The sequence below is a fragment of the Apis cerana genome, linkage group LG5, assembly GCF_029169275.1.
Source record: "Apis cerana isolate GH-2021 linkage group LG5, AcerK_1.0, whole genome shotgun sequence".
Taxonomy (NCBI): domain Eukaryota; kingdom Metazoa; phylum Arthropoda; class Insecta; order Hymenoptera; family Apidae; genus Apis; species Apis cerana.
The window spans coordinates 5,863,638-5,884,522 of NC_083856.1; the positions used below are offsets into that span (position 1 = coordinate 5,863,638).

General features: G+C 23.3%; 6 protein-coding genes across 8 annotated transcripts; 4 read left to right on the forward strand and 2 right to left on the reverse strand.

The window, feature by feature from the left end:
- Positions 1–660: 660 nt before the first annotated feature.
- Positions 661–2,126, forward strand: LOC114577034 (uncharacterized). The gene has a single exon (XM_028665008.2). The coding sequence runs from the start codon at positions 661–663 to the stop codon at positions 1,930–1,932; it is 1,272 nt and encodes a 423-aa protein (XP_028520809.1). The 3' UTR covers positions 1,933–2,126.
- Positions 2,127–2,353: 227 nt separating this feature from the next.
- Positions 2,354–3,367, forward strand: LOC107994291 (vacuolar protein-sorting-associated protein 25). The gene is made up of 4 exons (XM_017051118.3): positions 2,354–2,536; positions 2,604–2,749; positions 2,820–3,038; positions 3,117–3,367. Exons 1-4 carry the CDS (start codon positions 2,487–2,489, stop codon positions 3,227–3,229), a joined length of 528 nt encoding a protein of 175 aa, XP_016906607.1. The 5' UTR covers positions 2,354–2,486; the 3' UTR covers positions 3,230–3,367.
- Positions 3,368–3,550: 183 nt separating this feature from the next.
- Positions 3,551–8,824, reverse strand: LOC107996595 (excitatory amino acid transporter 3). Of its 3 annotated transcripts, XM_017054740.3 has the most exons (10): positions 8,682–8,824; positions 6,152–6,418; positions 5,557–5,740; positions 5,451–5,493; positions 5,324–5,363; positions 5,057–5,243; positions 4,740–4,973; positions 4,470–4,661; positions 4,271–4,405; positions 3,551–4,174 (listed from the first exon to the last, which is right to left on the reverse strand). In XM_017054740.3, exons 2-10 carry the CDS (start codon positions 6,405–6,407, stop codon positions 4,027–4,029), a joined length of 1,419 nt encoding a protein of 472 aa, XP_016910229.1. In that variant the 5' UTR covers positions 6,408–6,418; positions 8,682–8,824; the 3' UTR covers positions 3,551–4,026. The 3 variants fall into 3 exon arrangements, with proteins under 3 accessions (XP_016910229.1, XP_028521887.1, XP_028521888.1); XM_028666086.2 differs by lacking the exon at positions 6,152–6,418 and having other exon boundaries at positions 8,682–8,822; XM_028666087.2 differs by lacking the exons at positions 6,152–6,418; positions 8,682–8,824 and adding an exon at positions 6,003–6,145.
- On the forward strand, positions 6,521–15,027 carry LOC107996594 (splicing factor Cactin). Its single transcript, XM_017054739.3, has 7 exons — positions 6,521–7,915; positions 12,025–12,443; positions 12,514–13,352; positions 13,444–13,620; positions 13,709–13,907; positions 13,973–14,471; positions 14,553–15,027. Exons 2-7 carry the CDS (start codon positions 12,208–12,210, stop codon positions 14,739–14,741), a joined length of 2,139 nt encoding a protein of 712 aa, XP_016910228.1. The 5' UTR covers positions 6,521–7,915; positions 12,025–12,207; the 3' UTR covers positions 14,742–15,027.
- Positions 8,682–11,882, reverse strand: LOC107996596 (cyclin-dependent kinases regulatory subunit). Its single transcript, XM_017054741.3, has 3 exons — positions 11,672–11,882; positions 10,953–11,080; positions 8,682–10,819 (listed from the first exon to the last, which is right to left on the reverse strand). Exons 1-3 carry the CDS (start codon positions 11,725–11,727, stop codon positions 10,764–10,766), a joined length of 240 nt encoding a protein of 79 aa, XP_016910230.1. The 5' UTR covers positions 11,728–11,882; the 3' UTR covers positions 8,682–10,763.
- A 110-nt stretch (positions 15,028–15,137) lies between the features above and the next one.
- LOC107992579 (uncharacterized) lies at positions 15,138–20,753 on the forward strand. Its single transcript, XM_062074666.1, has 7 exons — positions 15,138–15,904; positions 16,064–16,202; positions 16,971–17,472; positions 17,587–18,055; positions 19,040–19,156; positions 20,163–20,249; positions 20,336–20,753. Exons 2-7 carry the CDS (start codon positions 16,121–16,123, stop codon positions 20,636–20,638), a joined length of 1,560 nt encoding a protein of 519 aa, XP_061930650.1. The 5' UTR covers positions 15,138–15,904; positions 16,064–16,120; the 3' UTR covers positions 20,639–20,753.
- The last annotated feature ends 132 nt before the right edge of the window (positions 20,754–20,885 follow it).

Sequence of the window (20,885 nt, forward strand, 5' to 3'; positions counted from 1 at the left end):
AGAATAAACAAATTTGGCAAATATAAAGTTTTCGATTATTTATACACCAAAAAGTTTAAAATCTTTCTGATAAAAAAATTTTAAATCTTTCTCATAAAAAAAAGAAAAAATAGAGTTTATAACCGAGTAATTATTTTAAATCATAAAGAATATAGCAAGTACATAGATCTTTTGTACGATTGGTATTTCAGAGCATGGAAAATAAAGTTCCACACAGATATATGATCTATTCTGTTCATTGTCTGTGGTAATATTAATTGCTGTTTTAATGTTATTATTGTGTGTAATTATAATTTTTATTCAAAAATATATGTTGTTCGAATTATCAGTGTTTTTTTGCAAATATTTATAATATACAATATTTTTAAAATAATTATTTTAGAAATAATAATATAATAAATAATATAACAATTAAATATAACAAATAATTTAGAAAGTTTATGAATTTTAGATAATTTTGATACAAATTATTAAAAATATATTTATTATACAATAACTAAAATAATTTGAAATGATTATGAAGGAAAATTTGTTTGAAATAATATTTAATTGTATGCATCATATTATAAAAAAAACACAATTTTTATAACATTTAAAAATTTTATATTATATATTTATAAACTTTTATATATTTTTAATTTTTTAAAAATTGTATATATAATGGTATTTAAATATAATTATTTTTTTTATGCAAATGTATGTCATATTTGTAAAAAATTTGGCAAAGAAATCTGTTTAAAGAGATGTGGTAATTGTAATATGATTTCTTATTGTTCTAAAGAACATCAAAAAATACATTGGTCACAACATAAAGATTTATGCAATGCAATATATAGTGTTTTAAAAGATAATACAATATCAATGACTTTAAATATTAAACAAAATATTGATTTAAAAACTTGGACTCAAATGAAAATGAATTTTATGTTACTTGTAGCAGTAAAGCTTAATAGAAAATTAGAATACTATGAAGAACAAATGTTCAAATTTCCTAGATCCTGTATTACATGTCATAATCAAAATATAAAGATTCTTGAAAATTGTTCTAATTGTCCAAATATCAGTTTTTGCATAAAGCACAAGGATAATATAATACATAAAAAATTTTGTAATCTTATAAAGTTATGCTTTAATTTAGATATAATCTCAATAACATATAATAAAAAAATACCAAGAATAAAAATACCACATCATACAAGTCATATAAATTTACCTCAGAATATAAAAAATTTTATAGACTGTTATATTGAACCACAAAAAGATTTACAAATATCAATGGTAGAAGAAACAATAATTAATACAGAATATCTTACACGACCTTTAACATTCCTTTATGCAATACAAAAATTACAATATTTTTTAAAGAATAATAATATCATTATTCATATTATTGCAGCCAATGTGATAGATATCAATGGTATAGAACTTTGGGAAATTCTCTTACATTGGTTACCATGCATAACAATGGCAAAAATTATTTTAATAGGACCTGAATTATCTATAGGTTCTATATCAATGAATCTATGTAAAAATTGTCAATATAATAATAAACAATTATCAATTCAAATATGTGATACACTTTATGAAAGTTATGCAAATAGTGATTCATATATAAAACCAAATTTTATTATTGGATATAACGCAGGAATACATGAATACGAAGATTTTAAATCTGAAAATTATACATGGAGGCAATCATTGAAAATTATAGCTAAACAAAATTGTCCATTAATTCTAACATCTTATACTTTAACAGAAGCAGAAAAAGAACAAATCAGACTTAATGAAGTTTTAAATAGTTATATAAAGTGTACATATTTTGAACAAAATCCATTTTCTAGCTTAAGACCATATAGAGATTTTGAAACTGAAGGAATATATTATCAAAATCAATATATAATTATTTATAAAAATTTAAATATTTTACAATAATTATGTAAAACTAATGAATGTTTTAATAATTTTTATAATGTAAAACATTATTAATATAGGTTAATAATTTTATATCAATTTTTAAAAATATACTTTATAATCGATTTTAAAAAATGTATTTTATAATCAATTTAATGTAAATTTATACTATTTGTATGAATTTATAATTATTTAATAAATAATATAAAATACTATTTGCATAATGATTAATGATTTGACTATTAATTATTAATTTAAAATATTATTAAAATATTATTTGCTTTTTAGTAAATGTTTTTTTATATTTACAATCTTTATTTTACAAGTATTTTATAGATTAAAGTTTTATGCTTTAGTTTTATTTTAAATAAACAATTATAGCACAATAGCGAATCAATCATTCAACTAGTTTATATACATTATACTATAGATGTCATGCTTTAAATGTATTTTCCTGTTGTCAAAACTTTAGGATAAGTACTTTTTCTATCATCAAAACTTTCATAAATATTTCAAAAATATAATTATTTTTATCACTATATGATTTATATTTGTATTTTTATTCTTCAATAATAATGGCAGAAATTGAGTGGCCATGGCAATATAGTTTTCCTCCCTTTTTTACGTAAGTATTAATAGGTTATAATAATTTTATTTTTTGATTTATGATTTAAATTTAAGTTATTTTTCAGTCTTCAACCTCATTCAGATACTAGGGCTAAGCAATTATCAGCATGGAAAAGTTTAATATTAGAATATTATCGTATTACAAAACAAGCTATTATTGATGTAAGAGAAATGCACTCAAGCCCATTATTTAATAATACTGCAATAAATCGTATCCTTTTTTATAATAATAATAATTATTATATGAAATTTTATATATTTATTCCTAAATATATCTATAGGAAAGTTACCATCAGAGGCTATTTTATTATTATTAGAAGAATTAGCAAAATCAGGAAATGCCAGTCCATTAGATAAAACAAAACAAAGATGGCTAATTTATTGGCATACTTTAGAAGAATGGGGTGAAATTATTTATAATTGGGCACAAGAAAATGGATTTTGTGGTTCTGTATGTACTTTATTTGAATTAACACAAGGAGAAGACACAATTGATCAAGGTATGTTATTTTAAAACTTTTATTTACAAATGTTAAGCAAAGATTATTTTATTTAAAATATATATTTCTTATTTTTAGAATTTTATGGACTTGATACAGAAATATTAATTAGAGCACTTAAAACATTAGAAACAAATAAAAAAGCTGAGTTAATTTTATTTGATGATAATCAAGGTGTTAAATTTTTTTAGACACATAATTGTATAAAAGAATTATTTAAAAAATGTAAATATTCTGCTATTCTGAAGATATGTGTTTATGATTATGTATAAAGAAATATATTTTGTATATTTTTAAAGATATAATTACACATCAAATTAAACAACAAAGAATTTATATAATTGAAAAATTATATATATATATATATATATATATATATATATATAATTGCAAAATGTATTTCAAAAGTACATTTTTAAATAGAATCTAGAAGAAATTATTTCTAACATTATATTATATAATATATCTGTATAATAAATATTATATATGTACAGAATTGAAAAAAAAACAAATATTAAATATGATTTTTATATTTCTTGAATTCTATAAATATGTGGAATGTTTTAATATTAAATAATATTTTTTATTTCACATAAAAAAAAATAATTGCAATAAAATATTTTTTCAAATAAAAAACAAAATTTATCTTTAATATATTTATAAAGATAAAATGACTCAAGATTATATCTTGTAAAGTACATTAGTGCTCAATTTTTTTTGTTTTAAGTAACAATGATAGTTTTCTTTAAGTATCTAATAATATGTTGCTAATTACAATAATTATTAACTACATAATTATATATATACATATATATATATATATATATATATATATATATATGTATTATCTCATATAAATTAAAATTTGAATCAACATGAATATACAATTAGTACAAATTATTGGTTATAAAGTATATAAAAAAATATAAACACTAAAATTGTGTTCATATATCATGGCAAATTTGAATTAACAAGAAAATTAAAAAACTTATGCTTCTGTTTTTCTCACTCTGGCTAATTCAATTGTTTCTTCTTGGAGATTTGCACTTGCTTCAAGTTCTTTTTTACTCAAATGTTCAACAACATAAGCTCCAAGTGCATCACATATAACGTTTATCGTCGTACGAAAACGATCCCTATAAATAATAATTTAAGGATTGTTTATAACAAATATAAATATATATAAATAATATAAAAATATTTTTATTAATATTATAGAATGAATAACTTACAGAAGCCAATCTACGGCAATAATAAGTGTTACATCTTCAGCAGGTAAACCTACAGTATCTAATACCATAACCATTGTAACAAGACCAGCTTGTGGAATGCCAGCAGCTCCTATACTTGCTGCAGTTGCTGTTATACTGCATATTAAAGTTATTAAAATTTTAATATCATTTTTAATGAAAAATTTAGTTTAATAATTACCTAACACCAATGACATTGCCAAAAGACAATGGAATTTTTCTAACTTGAGCTATAAATATTGCTGCAACAGCTTCATATAATGCAGTTCCATCCATGTTAATAGTAGCACCAATTGGAACAACAAACCTTGTAATTCTAGGATCTACACCTATATTATCTAAACATTGTATTGTTACTGGCAGTGTAGCAGTGCTAAATTCACAAAAATAAATTTGTCAAAATTTTTAATATTTTTTATATTTATAAAATCAATTAAATCATGGAACTTACCTTGATGAAGTACCAAATGCAGTTGCTAAAACTTGACTCATCTTAGCTATCATTCTAAATGGCAATTGTTTAGTACAAATGAAAAATATAAGAGAAAGTGTTCCACACCCATGAATAACCAAACCTAATAATACTGTAATAAAATATAAACTTAGTTGTCCAGCAATAGCACCAATATCTTCAATTTCTAAAAGTTTTGATATAACAAGAAAAAGCACACCAACTGGAGATATTCTATGAAAAAATAAAATATTTAGATATATTTAATTTAATTTAATTTAATTTAAACAAATAATATATTATATATAATTTTTTACCGTATAACCCATTTAGTAATAATCATAGATACTTCAGATAAAGTGTCAAAAAAATTTAAAAGTGGTTTTCCTGGTTCACCCATTTTACTAAGAGCTATTCCAAATACAATTCCAAATATAACTAAACCTAAAGTATTTGTACCATCTGCATATTTATGAGATATTTCCCAATCTTGTATATTACTTACTAAAAAATAAAATATTTATTTATGAAATAAATATTTTAATTATTAATAAAATTACAATTAATTCAAATATAATATTTACCTTCTGTCTTATTTTTAGGCTCTATTAGTACAGTACGATACTAAAGCATATAATGCAAAATTAATTAAAACTTTAATTAATTTTTAGAATATGAAATTAATTATTTTTTATAGCAAAATTAATATACCTGAGCAATACAAGCTTGTACAAGATTTGGTGGAAATACATTTCTAAAAATAAAATTTTATAAAAAATTCATATAATTTAAATATAAAAAATATTTGTTATCATACCTAATTAAATCTAATATTGTATCTGTGGTTGTAATATCTTTAGTTGGTGTTATATTCTCTTTTGCAATCATACTACTTGCACTGAACTCTCCAGGTCTAATAATTAAGACTAAAATTATCCCAAGAATTACAGCAGATATTGTTGTTGAAGCATAATAATAAATCGATCTTATACCAATCTTTCCTATAAATTGAATAAATTTAAAAATATTATTTTTATATTTTTAATTAAATCTGATATATTATATACTAAAATTGTCATAATTAAACATTTAAACGAGAAACAATTTGAATATAAAAATTTTATTTCGAGAAAAAAAGTAAACTAATTTTAATTTTTTTTTAAATTATTAATATTTATATAATTTAATAATTAAAAAAGAATGAATATAATTAAAAAAGAATAAATGTTATCATAATTGTTCTTGTTTTTCTCTCTCTCTTACCAAGAGACAAATCATACCAGAAAATACTGGTAATCTGTGTTACTAAACCAAACACGTAAACAAGTTTACGCGCCCACGCAATCGATTCGTCATAAGTAATCACTTGTTTGAAAAGTTTTTTACAAGAGGTGTATGTTTTTTTTAATTACCGGATAAATTAAGATCCAAGCCGCCGATCGCGCTAATAATGCTAGCGACGATTAAAGGCAATATAAGTGCTTTTAACATTCTAAGAAAAATATCCCCCGGAAATTGAATGTACATGATTTCGCGCTTTGTCCACGGTTCATCTTTGACATTTCTTAAAATCAAACCAAGAATAGCACCTACTACAACGGCGATTACAGTAAGCATTGTCAGCATATTTTCTGACATGCAACTTTTCCATTTTTTAGGATGTGCCATGTCTTTTTATTCTAAAAAAAAAATTAATAATATAATATTTTTATATTATTATATTAAATCAATCAATATAAATCAATCAATATAATTTTATTACATAATAATTTTCAGAAATATATATATATATATATTGCATAAATTTTTTATTAATATGAATATAAAATATTATATTCGAAGTTTTTATTAAAAAATATGTAACATCGAGATAGCATCCTAATGTGAGCTAGTTTTATCAGCTTGTCGAAATCTAATGTCATCCTCATAACTCGGATCCATATTAAAATATTTGCATATGTATGGAAAACTGTGATAAGACTGACATGTGGAAGTAAAATTATGGATAAAAAGATATACTTGAAACAGAGCAATTCAGATAGAAGAGTATTTTACGCGATTTTAGCAAAGATTTGCAAATACAGGTAAATAGGATAAATCAATCTTATATCAATAAATGTTTCTAAATTGTAATGACCAATTCTTCTATTATTTTACTATCATAATTACACTGTTTATATTACACATATTGTTCTATAATTAATATATTTATGTTCCTTCTTATTTTTATTAGCCATAAATTATTATGATGTTCATTTTAATTAATAATTTAACTAATTTAATTATCAATAAAAAAAATAAAAAACTAATATATATAAATTATAATTATTTATATATATTTTAAATTTTATATGAATGCAAATGAATTTTTCTAACGTTTAGTTAAATTTTTTTTATTATCATTAAAATATTTTAAACAATTATTTCAAACAATATTTGTAAAATATTGATTTGATGGAATATAATTATAAATATTTATACTTATTTAAATAATTGCAAAGTGAATAAAAAAAATAATCTACAAGGAGTGATATGAGATTCATTGGTCCTGCATAGAATATTAAATAATACATAATATAATTATATAAATGATATAAAATATTCATAAATGTTAATTGTCAATTTAAATATTATTCATATTTCTCAATGTATGTAAGCATCATCTGACAACATCAATTAACCCTAAAAGTATGATATTAAGTTCATGTTTATTCCCTCATTTAAGCAACATCCGGTATCAAATAATTATATCATAAAAACTATCATATAATTAAATTTATTAAAATTTATTACAAAATATATGTTTTAAAAATGTTGAATTAATCAATAAGATTAATTATATAAATATATATTAAAACGACGAATTTCTTCATTTGTGCTGTTTATATGCATGTATGTATATCTCGCAGAAACTGGTATTAACCGGTTTAAACTGTCCTGGAAATCTGCCTTTATGTTTCATCCAACAAAATTGTACACTATAGAAAAATTTATAATTATTTTGTGCTCGCGCGGCAAAAGTTTTTATACTGAGCTTTAAATCATATATAGATGAAAAAGAAAGATAGAAAAAAATAAAATATGATCAAAAATGATTTTGTATTGACATTTTCATTAAGTGTGATTAAAGATTTGATTTACATGCACCTCCGATCAAGATAAATGGAAGAAATACGGTAAGGAGCAAACACATGTTATTCTTGTTTAAGTCAAGTATGGCAAAAATATCTGTATGAGAAGAAATACAAGACATTCTATGATATCTGAAATATAGTCGATTTATTATTCATGAAATGAACAAAGAAACGTAATAATTATGGATTCATTACGAAGTGCGTATGTGTAAATCTAAATAAAGATGTTCAATGCATAGATAACATTATGACATATGTATAAAAAAAAGATTTTATATGAAAAAAATTTTGACTTAAAAAGTTTTTTTTTTATGTCAATATTAACAATTTAAAAAATTATTTTTTGTAAATCTATTTAAAATTTTTTTTTCTTAGTAATAGTATAATTAAAATATATTTTAATTCAATTCTAAAATTGAAAGTTTAATAGTAAATATGTTTTGTCACATTTCTGCGCGGATAATTTAAATTTCTGTTTACGCACGTGGACTGAATGCAGAGAAGATATTAAATCGTTCAATTTTTCCTAATAATACAATAGATACATGTGACAATATGCAATGGAAAAAGTTATAAATATAATCCGGATAATAATTAAAATTAGAACAAAGAAATGAGATACAATTTTATTTATTCTTTAATTCCTATCATATTGTTTAAATGTTAAAATTAAATTATTACAAATAAATTTTTCAAAAACTATTTTATTATTGAAGAATAATAAAAATTTTAAACGTTACATACTTTCATTTTTGCAAAAAAAAATATTGCACATATATCTTGCATGTTTGTTAAAAAATTGACTTACCTGATAAATTGGATCTATATACAATCGTGATCGTCGATAAAAGAAACTGCGCGCAACAATGCGATCGAATCACGTTGTGTGCTTACTAATTTTTGAATTGGGATGCTGAACACGTTCCGATTTAGAGTACGCGAAAAGTCGTTCTTCCCGCGAGCGCAATCGTCGTACTATCGTTGCGCTGTTCTCGAGAAGTACCGGCTAACTCATGAGAACAGAGCCCTTCGCATCATTCGGATGCAACATGTGTGTGTCAGAAATCAACTATCTCTTTCCCTCTCCATCACCTTTTTCATTTCGTATTTTATCTCTTTTCCATTCTCTCTTTTTATCTTTCTCTGTGCCCCGCCGTTCTTTTGCCCCCTTTCACCGAACTCCGGCTATACGTCCTCCCTCCTCGTTGTTTTTATTCCAATGCTATATAACTGGAGATCCTACGGTGAACGCGCGCGCACAACATATACGCGATTTACGAAACCGCGTGTACTTTATTTACCTCAACATTCGAAACTTGAATGAATGATTATACCATATATAGAAAACAATTATTATACATTCATTAATTGATAAATTTATAATAAGTTAAATCATAATTATTACGAAACACTAGTTATTTCTGAGCGAAACTGTTAATTATAAAAATATATCATATAATATATTTTTGACTATATAATATATAATTTGATATCTTAAATTTAATAAAAATAAATTAATTTTATTATTCAATAAATAATAATTTAAGTTTTATTTAGTTAAATTATATATATATTTTTAAATTTTAACGGATTGTTAATCACTTGTTTCCTTGTTGCAAGATATAAAAGGTAACGAAATTATGTAATAAAAGTGAAACGAACTGAAGCATACAACATGTCAGGCCATAAATGATTTAATTAATGTACAATTTACAAAAATTAGTGTGAGAATTACTTGACCGCTAGGGACGATGTTTGTATAATTAGATTGAGGTCAGTCACGTGATTGTTTTAATCATTTTGCCCCTCCATTCTCGAATATTCGGCTAAATTTGTTTTATTTTTTTGTCATTCAAGAATATAAATGAAGAAATACAATATAATTTTTATCAATGTATCTTCATTTATATTTTACATTTATATTATTTTTTTAAAATAATTGTAAGAAACAAAAAATACAAACATATTAATTACAAATATTTATTTAAGAACATTTATTTAAGACAATACAGATATTATTTATTAAAAATAAGTGAGTCATGTAATACTTAGTCATAAAAATTATTCTTGGAAAATATTAATAAAATAATGTTGCAAGCAATATAATTAGATAGCTGATTTCGAAAAATATTATATGTAATATAAATGCATTATATAATTCTGAATGATATAAAAAATTGTATGGCAAGATACTTAAACACAGGATTTAATATTTAATTACTAATATTCAAATTTCAAATTAATATTTATGTAATTAATGAACTTAAAAACTTAAAACTTTTTTTTATATTATTCTTGTTAAACATAAGAAATGATTATCCTAAGTATATAATACTAAAGTACTTCATTAATTAGCATATCTATGCAAGGCACTTCAATTACAAAAATATGACAATTTTCTTTATTCTCAATTTCATGATAGAATAATTGATTCTATCTTATGATTTTCAGAAAAAATCAAAATATTCACATTTTTTTTTTTTAGTTATATTAAACAAAATACCATAAAATGTTATGATAAATCCAAAATATAAGTACTATTTAAACTGTTATTAAGAACTAAAAAATTCTATAGACATATGTACAGAACACTTCTGTTGTTTTTGGAATGATATATTAAAGAGAAACATTAAGATAATGAATCATAATATTATTATTGTTGTTGTTGTTGTTGTTGTTGTTATTGTTATTATTACCATAAAAAATTTAGAAGGATCAAATTTTTTTTTAAAGTAGTAAATTCTTAAATATGAATATATGTGAATTTGACCATCATATTAATATTGATTTTAGCAATTAATGAGAGTTTGTTTTGTAGTTGAATTGTTTCATGAATATTAACAATGATCTGAAACAGTATTTACAAATTGTTACAGTGAAGTCAATATAATTAATTTTCTGGTGGTGGAGATGTTATTTTTCTTTTAAAGAGTAAAATATGCGGTTCTGAAAAAAATATTTATCAATTAAAGTAATATATATTTCAATTAAAAATTTTATTTCCAATTACAATTTAAAATAAAAAATAAAGAATAATAAATTTTGAATGTTATCAAAAAAATTCAGCAAATAGACATACCTGGCTTATGAATCATGTAATGAACCCAACCTTGACTCTGTTGAACACCCATAGCTCTCCATTCCTGTTCGGAGAGGAGATGAGTAGTTGGAACTGATTTAACCATTTCTTTTGGTAATACTACATGTCTATATAATAAAAGAAATTTATGAATAATATATATATATTTATTACTAATGGTTTTCTATTTGTACTGAATTCAATGAAATATTTATATATATATTAGTTATAAAATGATTAAAATTTATAATAATAGTTTTTCTAAAACAATTATTAAATTATTCTCAATTAAAATTATATAAAAAAAGTATTTGTAACATATTGTAAAATATGTTTATTAAATATAATTATCATAAACATTATTTAATATTTTTTAACTTTATAAATGCAATTTCTTTAACTTCTAATTACAATTCAATATCAATTAAAAATGAATAAGTTAGTAAAGTAACAAAAGAACATACCAGACGGCCATTTAAACGATACGTTATATCTGCGTCCAAAAATTGGACAAAGAAGTTATCAAATTATGCATATAAAATGTAGTAATATGAATTCTCTATTATCAAATATCTTAATTGAACTATTTAAAAAATATAAGTATGAATATATATTCAAAGAATGATATTTACATATAGACTAAAACAATTCAAAATGGCACAATTGACCAAAATCGAAATCTAAATGAGCCATTATGTATTACTATTATTTATACGAACCTATATTCATATTTATCATCATAGTATTTATCCGAATAATACATCTTGTGAGACATTTTGATTTACTTAAAAATGTCACAAATTCCTGAGGCAATTCACCACTAAGCACTATAAAATGCTACTATATATTTTGGAAAACCTTCCTTGAACAACGTACGCTCACACACAAATTTGAAAGTTTAACGGATGTAACATTAAGAAGAGTAGAAGATAGATACTCACTAGTCGTTGACAGTTAATTGTAGAAAGATTTTATAAAAAATAAAAATAATAATTAAACGATTTTCACAATTTTATTATAATTTTATAAAACTACTAAATTATTTAATATTTATTATATTTAATCGTGTTAGATTACAAATGCAAACGGAAATTTGTACGTAGTAAAACGGAATCAACATTTTAAATTCAGTAATGGCGTCTTATACCGTTACTGCATTATTATTTGTGAGGTTAAGCGTCAAATTAATAAAATAATAAAAACTGTAATACAAGAAACTTTATAAGAAAATATAATAATTAAATCTTCGTTAAAAATGGAAAAATATTCTCATAGAAAAGATTGTGAAAAATTAAAGAAAGAAGATAAAAATCGATCTAAATATAAAGATAAGATTTCTCATAGTGCTAATGAAAGTGATTATGATCGTCATTTTAAAAAATCAAAATCGAGACATAAATCTAAAAATTCAAAATATAAAAAGTCTAAACATAGAAATTCCTCTGAATCATGCGAATTTCATAAAAAATCATCAAAAAATAAAAAAAAAAGGTAATTCTTCAAATGCATTTTAAGGTTATAAAATTAAAAGTTTATTTTTTAAGGTTTCCTTTTATTATAGATCATCATCATCGTCATCTTCATCCAGTTCAAGTGAGTTTAGTTCATCGTCATCTAATTCTTCATCAGATTCTACAAAGCTTTTAGAAAAACTTCAGAAGCAACGTCAAAAACAAATTGAGGATAGAAAACGTCAAAAGGAATTAATGAAAGCTACAGAAACACCAGAAGAAAAAAGATTACGTCGTTTAAAAAAGAAAGAAGCTAAGGAACGAAAAAGAAAAGAAAGAATGGGATGGGATAATGATTATTTACATTATACAAATACAGATAATCCATTTGGTGATGGAAATTTACTTTCTACTTTTGTTTGGTCTAAAAAACTTGAAAAAGAAGGTTTACTTGGTGTAAGTAGAGAAGAATTAGAAATTAGAAATAGACATAAACAAGAAGAAAATAAAAGAGAATTAGAAAAAGTTAAGAAAAGAAGGCAAGAAAGAGAACTAGAAAGACAACAAAGAGAAGAAGAAATGACAATGCTTCAAAGAGGAAAAGAAGCTGCTCAGTTGGAACAATGGGCCAGACAGGAAGATCAGTTTCATTTAGAACAAGCAAGATTAAGATCACGTATTAGAATACAAGATGGTCGTGCAAAACCAATTGATCTTCTTGCTAAATACATCAGTGCAGAAGAAGAGGTTGATGCTGTAGAAATGCATGAACCTTATACTTATTTACGTGGATTACATGTGAAAGATTTAGAGGATCTCATTGAAGATATTAAAGTTTATAAAGAATTAGAACGTGGTAAAAATTTAGATTATTGGAATGATATTACAGTAATTGTTGAAGATGAATTGCATAAATTGAGAAAATTAGAAAGATCAGAATATGAAGTTGGTAAGTACTTTTATTTTTTATATATTATTTATTATGTATATAAGATATACAAAGAATTTAAAAAAGATATTAATCTATTATATTTTTCCAGCTGTTGGTAGAAGAGAAGGAATACATGAATCAGTTGCTAAAGATGTAACTGCTATTTTTAAAGGAAAAACAGCAACACAATTAGAAGCTTTGCAGTTACAAATTGAAGTAAAAATTACAGGAAAACCTGAAGGTGTTGATATAGGATATTGGGAAAGTCTATTATCTCAACTTAAAGGTAAGCATTTAAGATTATATATATATAATAAATTATATGTATTTAATGTACTTACATTAACTTACATAATATTATTTATTGTTCTCAGCGCATATGGCGAGAGCACGATTAAGAGATCGACATCAAGAAAATTTACGTAAAAAATTAGAAGTTTTAATTGCCGAACAAGGTGTAGCTAGAACGGAAAATGAAACTGAGAATTTACAGACAATTAATGAACAATCGGAAAAACAAGAAGAACCATCTACTACTACAACTGTAGAGAAAAGTGAAGAAAGTCAATCAGAGTATGTATTCTTTCTTTATTTATATATATATAATTTTATAAAATTTATAGAAATATTTTTTGTAGTGATGATCAAGAGGCTAATAATGCAGCAGAAGATCTTTTATCAGAATCATTTTGTGAATATGAATCAGGAGGCTATTCTCCAAAATATATACCATATTCTCAACTTGAGCCAGGAACATTAGTTACTTTGGAAGAAGATGATAATCAACGATTGGAATATGCAAGAAATCAAGTGCTCAGTACAGGTCGAAAGATCCAAAATGTTATGACTGCAGAAGAACAAGCAATGCATAGAGAAGCACGTAAAAATATGAATTCTGATGAAGCACAATTTAGTGTTGAATCATCTTTAGAAGCACAGATTTATCTTTGGTCTGACAAATATAGACCTAGAAAGCCAAGATATTTCAATCGAGTTCATACTGGTTTTGAATGGAATAAATATAATCAAACCCATTATGATATGGATAATCCACCTCCGAAAATCGTTCAAGGTTACAAATTTAATATATTTTATCCAGATTTAATAGATAAAAACACAACTCCTGAATATTTTTTGGTAAGACATATTGTTTAAATTAATTTTATTTTGTAATTAATGATTTAAACGATTAATTAATAAAAATATTTTAATTTTTAGACACCTTGCGCAGATAATAAAGACTTTGCTATTTTACGATTTCATGCAGGTCCGCCATATGAAGATATCGCATTTAAAATTGTTAATAGAGAATGGGAATATTCATATAAGCGCGGTTTTAGATGTCAATTTCACAATAACATTTTTCAATTGTGGTTTCATTTTAAACGTTATCGATATCGGCGATAATATATTATGTATATTTATTGTAAATAGAAAATATTTTATTTTTATTATTACATTAATCTTTATTGGTATTAATTTTTAATGAATGTGAATAGTATTACACAATTTTATGTATAAATGTATGAAAGTTTATTTTCTATATGAAATTTACTCATATGTTTTTAAATAATTATATAAGTATATTTCATTATAAATGTTTCACAATTTAATAATTAATTTAATGTTAATTAAAATTATGTATAGAATATAAATTATATATAAAATCTATCATATTAAAATTTTCAAAATATTTTTTCATGTATTTTTTTAAATAATTTTTAACATAATCTCATTTAAAATATCAATATCGTAACAATCTTTTGTATGACAATGAGAATGTATGTAAATGAAACGGTATAGTTGTTGGATCGATTTTCGTAGCCACCTGTATTCTCACACAGTTAACCACAATGCAAAAGATAAAAAGCTATAGGTGGCAAGGTAAACTGAAGCTTAGTATAAGGTGTTCTTTCGTTGACAAAGAACTACGCGTATTAATTTTTTTTTTCATCTTATTTTTTTCACAAAAGCGCATAATTCAAATCGATACAATGAAGTTTGTCGATGAAAGAAAACAAAACAAAAGCTGTTTCAATGATCTCCATTAACCGGTCAATATAGAGGTGCATTTTTGTCAATTACTTAAAAAATGTTTATGTTGCATCTATATATTATATTGTATCATGTTTAAAAAAGAAAGTGTATGTGTATTTGTGTCTTATTTTAGATATTCGTAATTTTTTCGTGTATAATATTATATTTATGATAATTATCACATTTATGTATTTATTGGTTGTGATCTTGTCGATCATTCAGAAAACATATGTACAAGTGTGAGCATTGTGACTGTATTTAAAATATTGTGATTTAGTTGTGATATTTATATAGATAAATATTTCATACATACTTCATTGGAATTATAATTAAATTTTTTTATGGAGATCGAAAAAAATTACGAAATAATTTAAGTGACATCATGAATATATTGTTGAAAGCTAAATTCAGTGAACTGACAGTGAAGAAGTATAATTTAAAAGTTGAAGGAAAATTCATTTACAATCACGGTATCATAAATGTCGGAGTATCAGAAATTTTTAATAATCGATTGAAAGAATAATGAAATTTAGGTGTGTCTTGTTATAATCAATCGCACATTTTATTCATTTTAAAATACGATAAATTTGTTAAAAAATTTATTATGAAATTTTAAATATCAATTTATATCGTGAAATATAAAATCGGTTTTATGTCAGTGTTATTAAAATAGTATAAAATAAATATTTTAGTTATTTGTAACGTTGTCTATAAATTCAAAGTGATAAATCACGGAGTCAACCAAAATCATGAAATGGAAAAAAAGCCCAATGGAATTTTTATCCGAGAAAACTTTTCTGGTGATTAAGGACGACTTGGATATGTTGAAAAGTAAGTAGGGATTATATTTTTATTAAAAAAGAAAAAAATAAAATAAATAAAAAATAATTTTTTTTATATTTCTACACGTACGTGTCATATATATACATACACATATATATTATAAATTTAGTAATAATTTTAATCTATTATAATTCTCTAAATAATTTCTATATTTTATATCAAATTAAATTCAAAAAAGATAGAATTATATAAAAAAAATTAATAAAAATTAATTAAAAATAAAATAATATAAAAACTTATATAAACTTATATATTTAATCATTTATTTTATACTTTTTTTTTACATTTTAATTAAGCCATAGAATGGAAAATAAGAAATATATCGTGTGTGTATATATATATATATATATATATATATATATATATATAATAAATATAAATTATTTTTAATAATTAATATTGGATATGTTTATTCAAATAGAATTTATCTTGAACTTTTAAATTTCATTTTTTATTATTTTTTTATTTTAAAATATAATTCGTTAAGCTTAATAGATTTATAAATCATAATTTTTCTATTGTTTTTAAAAAAAAATTAGCACATATCTATTAACTGATTCTTTTTTATTAATTTCAAATGTATATAATAATATAAAATATATTGTATAATCAATAAATATAATAATATAAAATATATTGTAAAAATTAATTCAATGTTAGTTCATTAATTATTTAGATTAAAAAATAAGATTCTTATTTTAAATTTGTCAAATTTTTTTCTTTATAACAAAATTTAACATTTCAAAAATCATTTAGAGAAAGGAAAGCAACAAGGGAAATCAAAAATACCGAATACAAGTACTTGGCCACCAAAAATAAAACGCGGTGTTTCCTTGTATGATGAACCAGAAAGACCAAAGACTGCGAATCTCGAAAAACCAAGCATCCTAGATCCTGATCTCGTCGACAAATTGGATATGTCTCTTCTTAGCAAGGAATCACTTATTGACTCGATAACGCAGCATCGTCTTTTAAAAACAAGTGGAGAAACTTCGTCGTTTCCTTCGTCATCAAGATACCGACAAAATGTCATTGGGACTGAACAACAACGAGAACAATATAGCCTAGTTTTGAATGGTGAGGCGACGTGGTGCAATCCCTTCTCCTTACGCCACAAACGACGTAGTTTCGAACACATTCTCGATTCGAAGCTTGGTCATATCGACATGTCTAGGATGCAAAAGCAGTCGTGTATAGGCGGACAGAATATGGGTTTTACGAAGAAGAATAATACAAAACTGGATGATAATAACAATAGGTTTGTGATAGATTACTTTTCAGGAAATTTAAAAATTCAAGAATTTAATAAAAATTTAGTAAAAATGTTAAATGTATAGAAATTGAAAATTAATGATCTAATCGTGTCAATTAGAAATGGAACGATTAATCAGAAGGTTGTTTCCTTGTCCACGTTGAAAAAGAAGAATTCAAGACCTATACAATATGACCTGGAGGTATTTACAGCTTCCTCAACAAAGAGTGCTCCAGAACCTTGTAAAAGCTGCGGAAAATCGAACCAACCAGAACGATTTCATAGTCATCCAAAGAGTACTCAGTCCAAAACGAAGGATAACTTTACAAATTCGAAGTCAAAAACCACAGTACCGAAAACTATTCAGAAACCTGTTGCCCTGAATTTTCGTAGCGATAAAAATAAAAACAAAGTGGAAGAAACAATCACCGAAAATCTCAAGTCAAATTATAATCAAGAACGATCTAATATATCGTACAGGCCTTCATCAGCACCAATTAAGAAAGGACCAAGGAGTGTTACTTGTTATATATGTGGTCGCGAATTTGGAACTGCCAGTTTTCCTATTCACGAGCCTCGATGCATGCAGGTTAGTTGCATCAATGCATTATTATAATTTTTTATTTATAATTATTTCATATATTTCTCTTATAAATTTATGATGAATTTATTTCATCATAAGAATGCAAATATTAATATTTTTTATTTTTATCATTTATTCAATATTTAAAATAATTTCATCAATATAAAAATATTTATATTGATTTTTATTGAATGATTTATATAATTTATTTTTGTCTTAAAAATATTGTATTTAATTTTATTCTGAACTTGAACTATATATATTATTTACATAATAAAATAGTATAGAATAATATAGAATGCATGAGTATTATTGAATCTCTCTGAAAACTTGTAATACGTCAAGGTTCTTTATAAGATCGATATATATATATATATATATATATATATATATATATATATATATATATATAAAATTATTTCCTATCTTGATACAAAAAATATTTATACGTGCACATGAAGTGATACTTCGTAATCATTTGCTATAGTCAAAATATGAGGCGATCCGTGTTATGTCATTTACGCATGATTTATACATTTACGCAGATAAATGCTTATATCATGTACATTTCATTCATTTGTGCACTATCTCGATTATATCGATGTATTATATTCATTTATGGACTATTTACGAAAGAACATTATGATATATAGATATTACATTGATCAATTGTATTATTATGTTATTTTACTGTGAAATATTTTGAAATTCATATTCATTTTTTATAAATAATTCTTGATTCAGTATTGGAATATTATAGTATTATAGTTTGAAATATTATAGTTTCTTACATGTGAATATGAATCATATAAAAATTTTATATTGAGATTATTTTTTTTAGTTAGGAAATAATATTTTCTTCTTAAAAATTTTTTATTATAAATTTATGGATTCTTTATTTGAAAAAAAAATTGTTGATCATTTCTCATTAACTATATAATAATTTTTTGTTGGTAATACAAAATAATTAATAAATATTAATGATAATAGAAATGGGAACGAGAAAATAATTCGTTGCCTGTAAATCAAAGACGACCGATACCTCAGAGACCTGATCTCACTATCAATCATTCAGATTGGAACGTAGCAGCGTGGGAAGAAAGCCAGGTATTTGAGTGATAGTTTCTTTAAGCATATAAATTGCAATTATTTTTAATTTGATAAATTAATCATTTTTAAATTTTTTTGTAATTTTAAATTTTATTTATAAATTTTAATATTAATTTAAATTTTATTCGATATAATTAATCAAAACAGATTTAAAAATTGATTATTAAATATTTCCATTTGTTTTTGTGCATATATACTTCGATTATTACATTGAATGATTCATTCTATGTTCGTTACAGCTGATGACATCTTTAGCAGATGATGATATAATCTTATTTATATGATTTCTTGTAATTACTTAGGCATAAAAGAATAAGAATTATTAAAATATTTATTAAATATTTTTGATTTATTCAAATATTTTTCAGCTTTGTTTATATTTATTTTTCATTTATTTTTATATATTATATATTATTATATAATTATATATTTATATATTATTTATGATACTTCATTTTTTAAAAAATTTTCTCATCTTTCAAATATGAATTATTAATAAATGTAAAAATACAAATTTTATTATATGTTAATGTAATATATGCAAATGTTACATGTCTTTTATGAAGAAATATCCTTCATACTGACTAAATCGATCATAATGTACAGTAACAGTAAAGTGATTCGTTAATATTTACCCTTACACGTTTCTTATATATACATAGGCACATAAATATGTGCATGCCACATATTCAACGGAATGCGTATAGTATAAAATCTCTAATTCCATATAAAAAGCATATCACGCACAATAATCCGAATCTTATTCAAGGTATTACTCTACATCTATTAAATAATTTAATTTAATTATTTAAGAGCAACAGTTTTTGAACTAAAAACTAAGGATTGCATTGCGATTTATTAAGATTTTGATTATTTAAGATTAATGAAGATTTTAGAAAAAACTTTTTTTTCGAGAATTTCTGCCGAATAATATGTTAATCATAATAATATTGGTTAAAGTTCAAGACAAAATAATAATATCGAATTGTTTTTATATTTTCAGGCACAGTTGATTTCTTGCAAATGTGGAAGAACATTTTTACCGGAACGATTGTTAGTGCATCAGAAAAGTTGTAAAATTTTTATAAAGGTGAAAATATTTCTCTAAATTTTACAATTTTTTATTTTAATAATATATCAATTATTTATTGTAATTTATTGTAATTTAATCTGTAGAATTCTGAGACGGAAAAGACAGGAAGCTTGTTTAGAGAAAAGTCTGCAAGTATAACACGAGTAGGACCTCCTATGATTACTTGCCAATCTTGTGGCAAAAGTTTCGGCACTAAAAGTATAAAGATACATGAGCCTCAATGCATCAAACGAATGCAAACTGAAACAGATAAACAGTTTCATTCTCGAAAAAAAGAGCCGATTCGACAACAAAAATCAGAAATGATGATCGTGCACGAAAATTTAAGCAGGCCAACGGGGGTGAGTCGTATTGGAAGACATGCTTATATCATTCAATTTGTATAAATGTTTTCACATGATTATTCGCACGATATTATTCGCGATTATTTCGTCCTGTATAAATTAAATTTTATGTAAAAATTTGTGACTTGATTGTTATAAATAAAAATGTATTGTTTTATGCCTGTGTTATTAATTAATAAAGGTAATTAACAAACTAGTTGAGTTTGAAGAAAATTGATTTTAGGAAAATGAACAGAAGAAAATGGTTACATGTTATATATGTAGTAGAGATTTTGGATCCACTAGTATA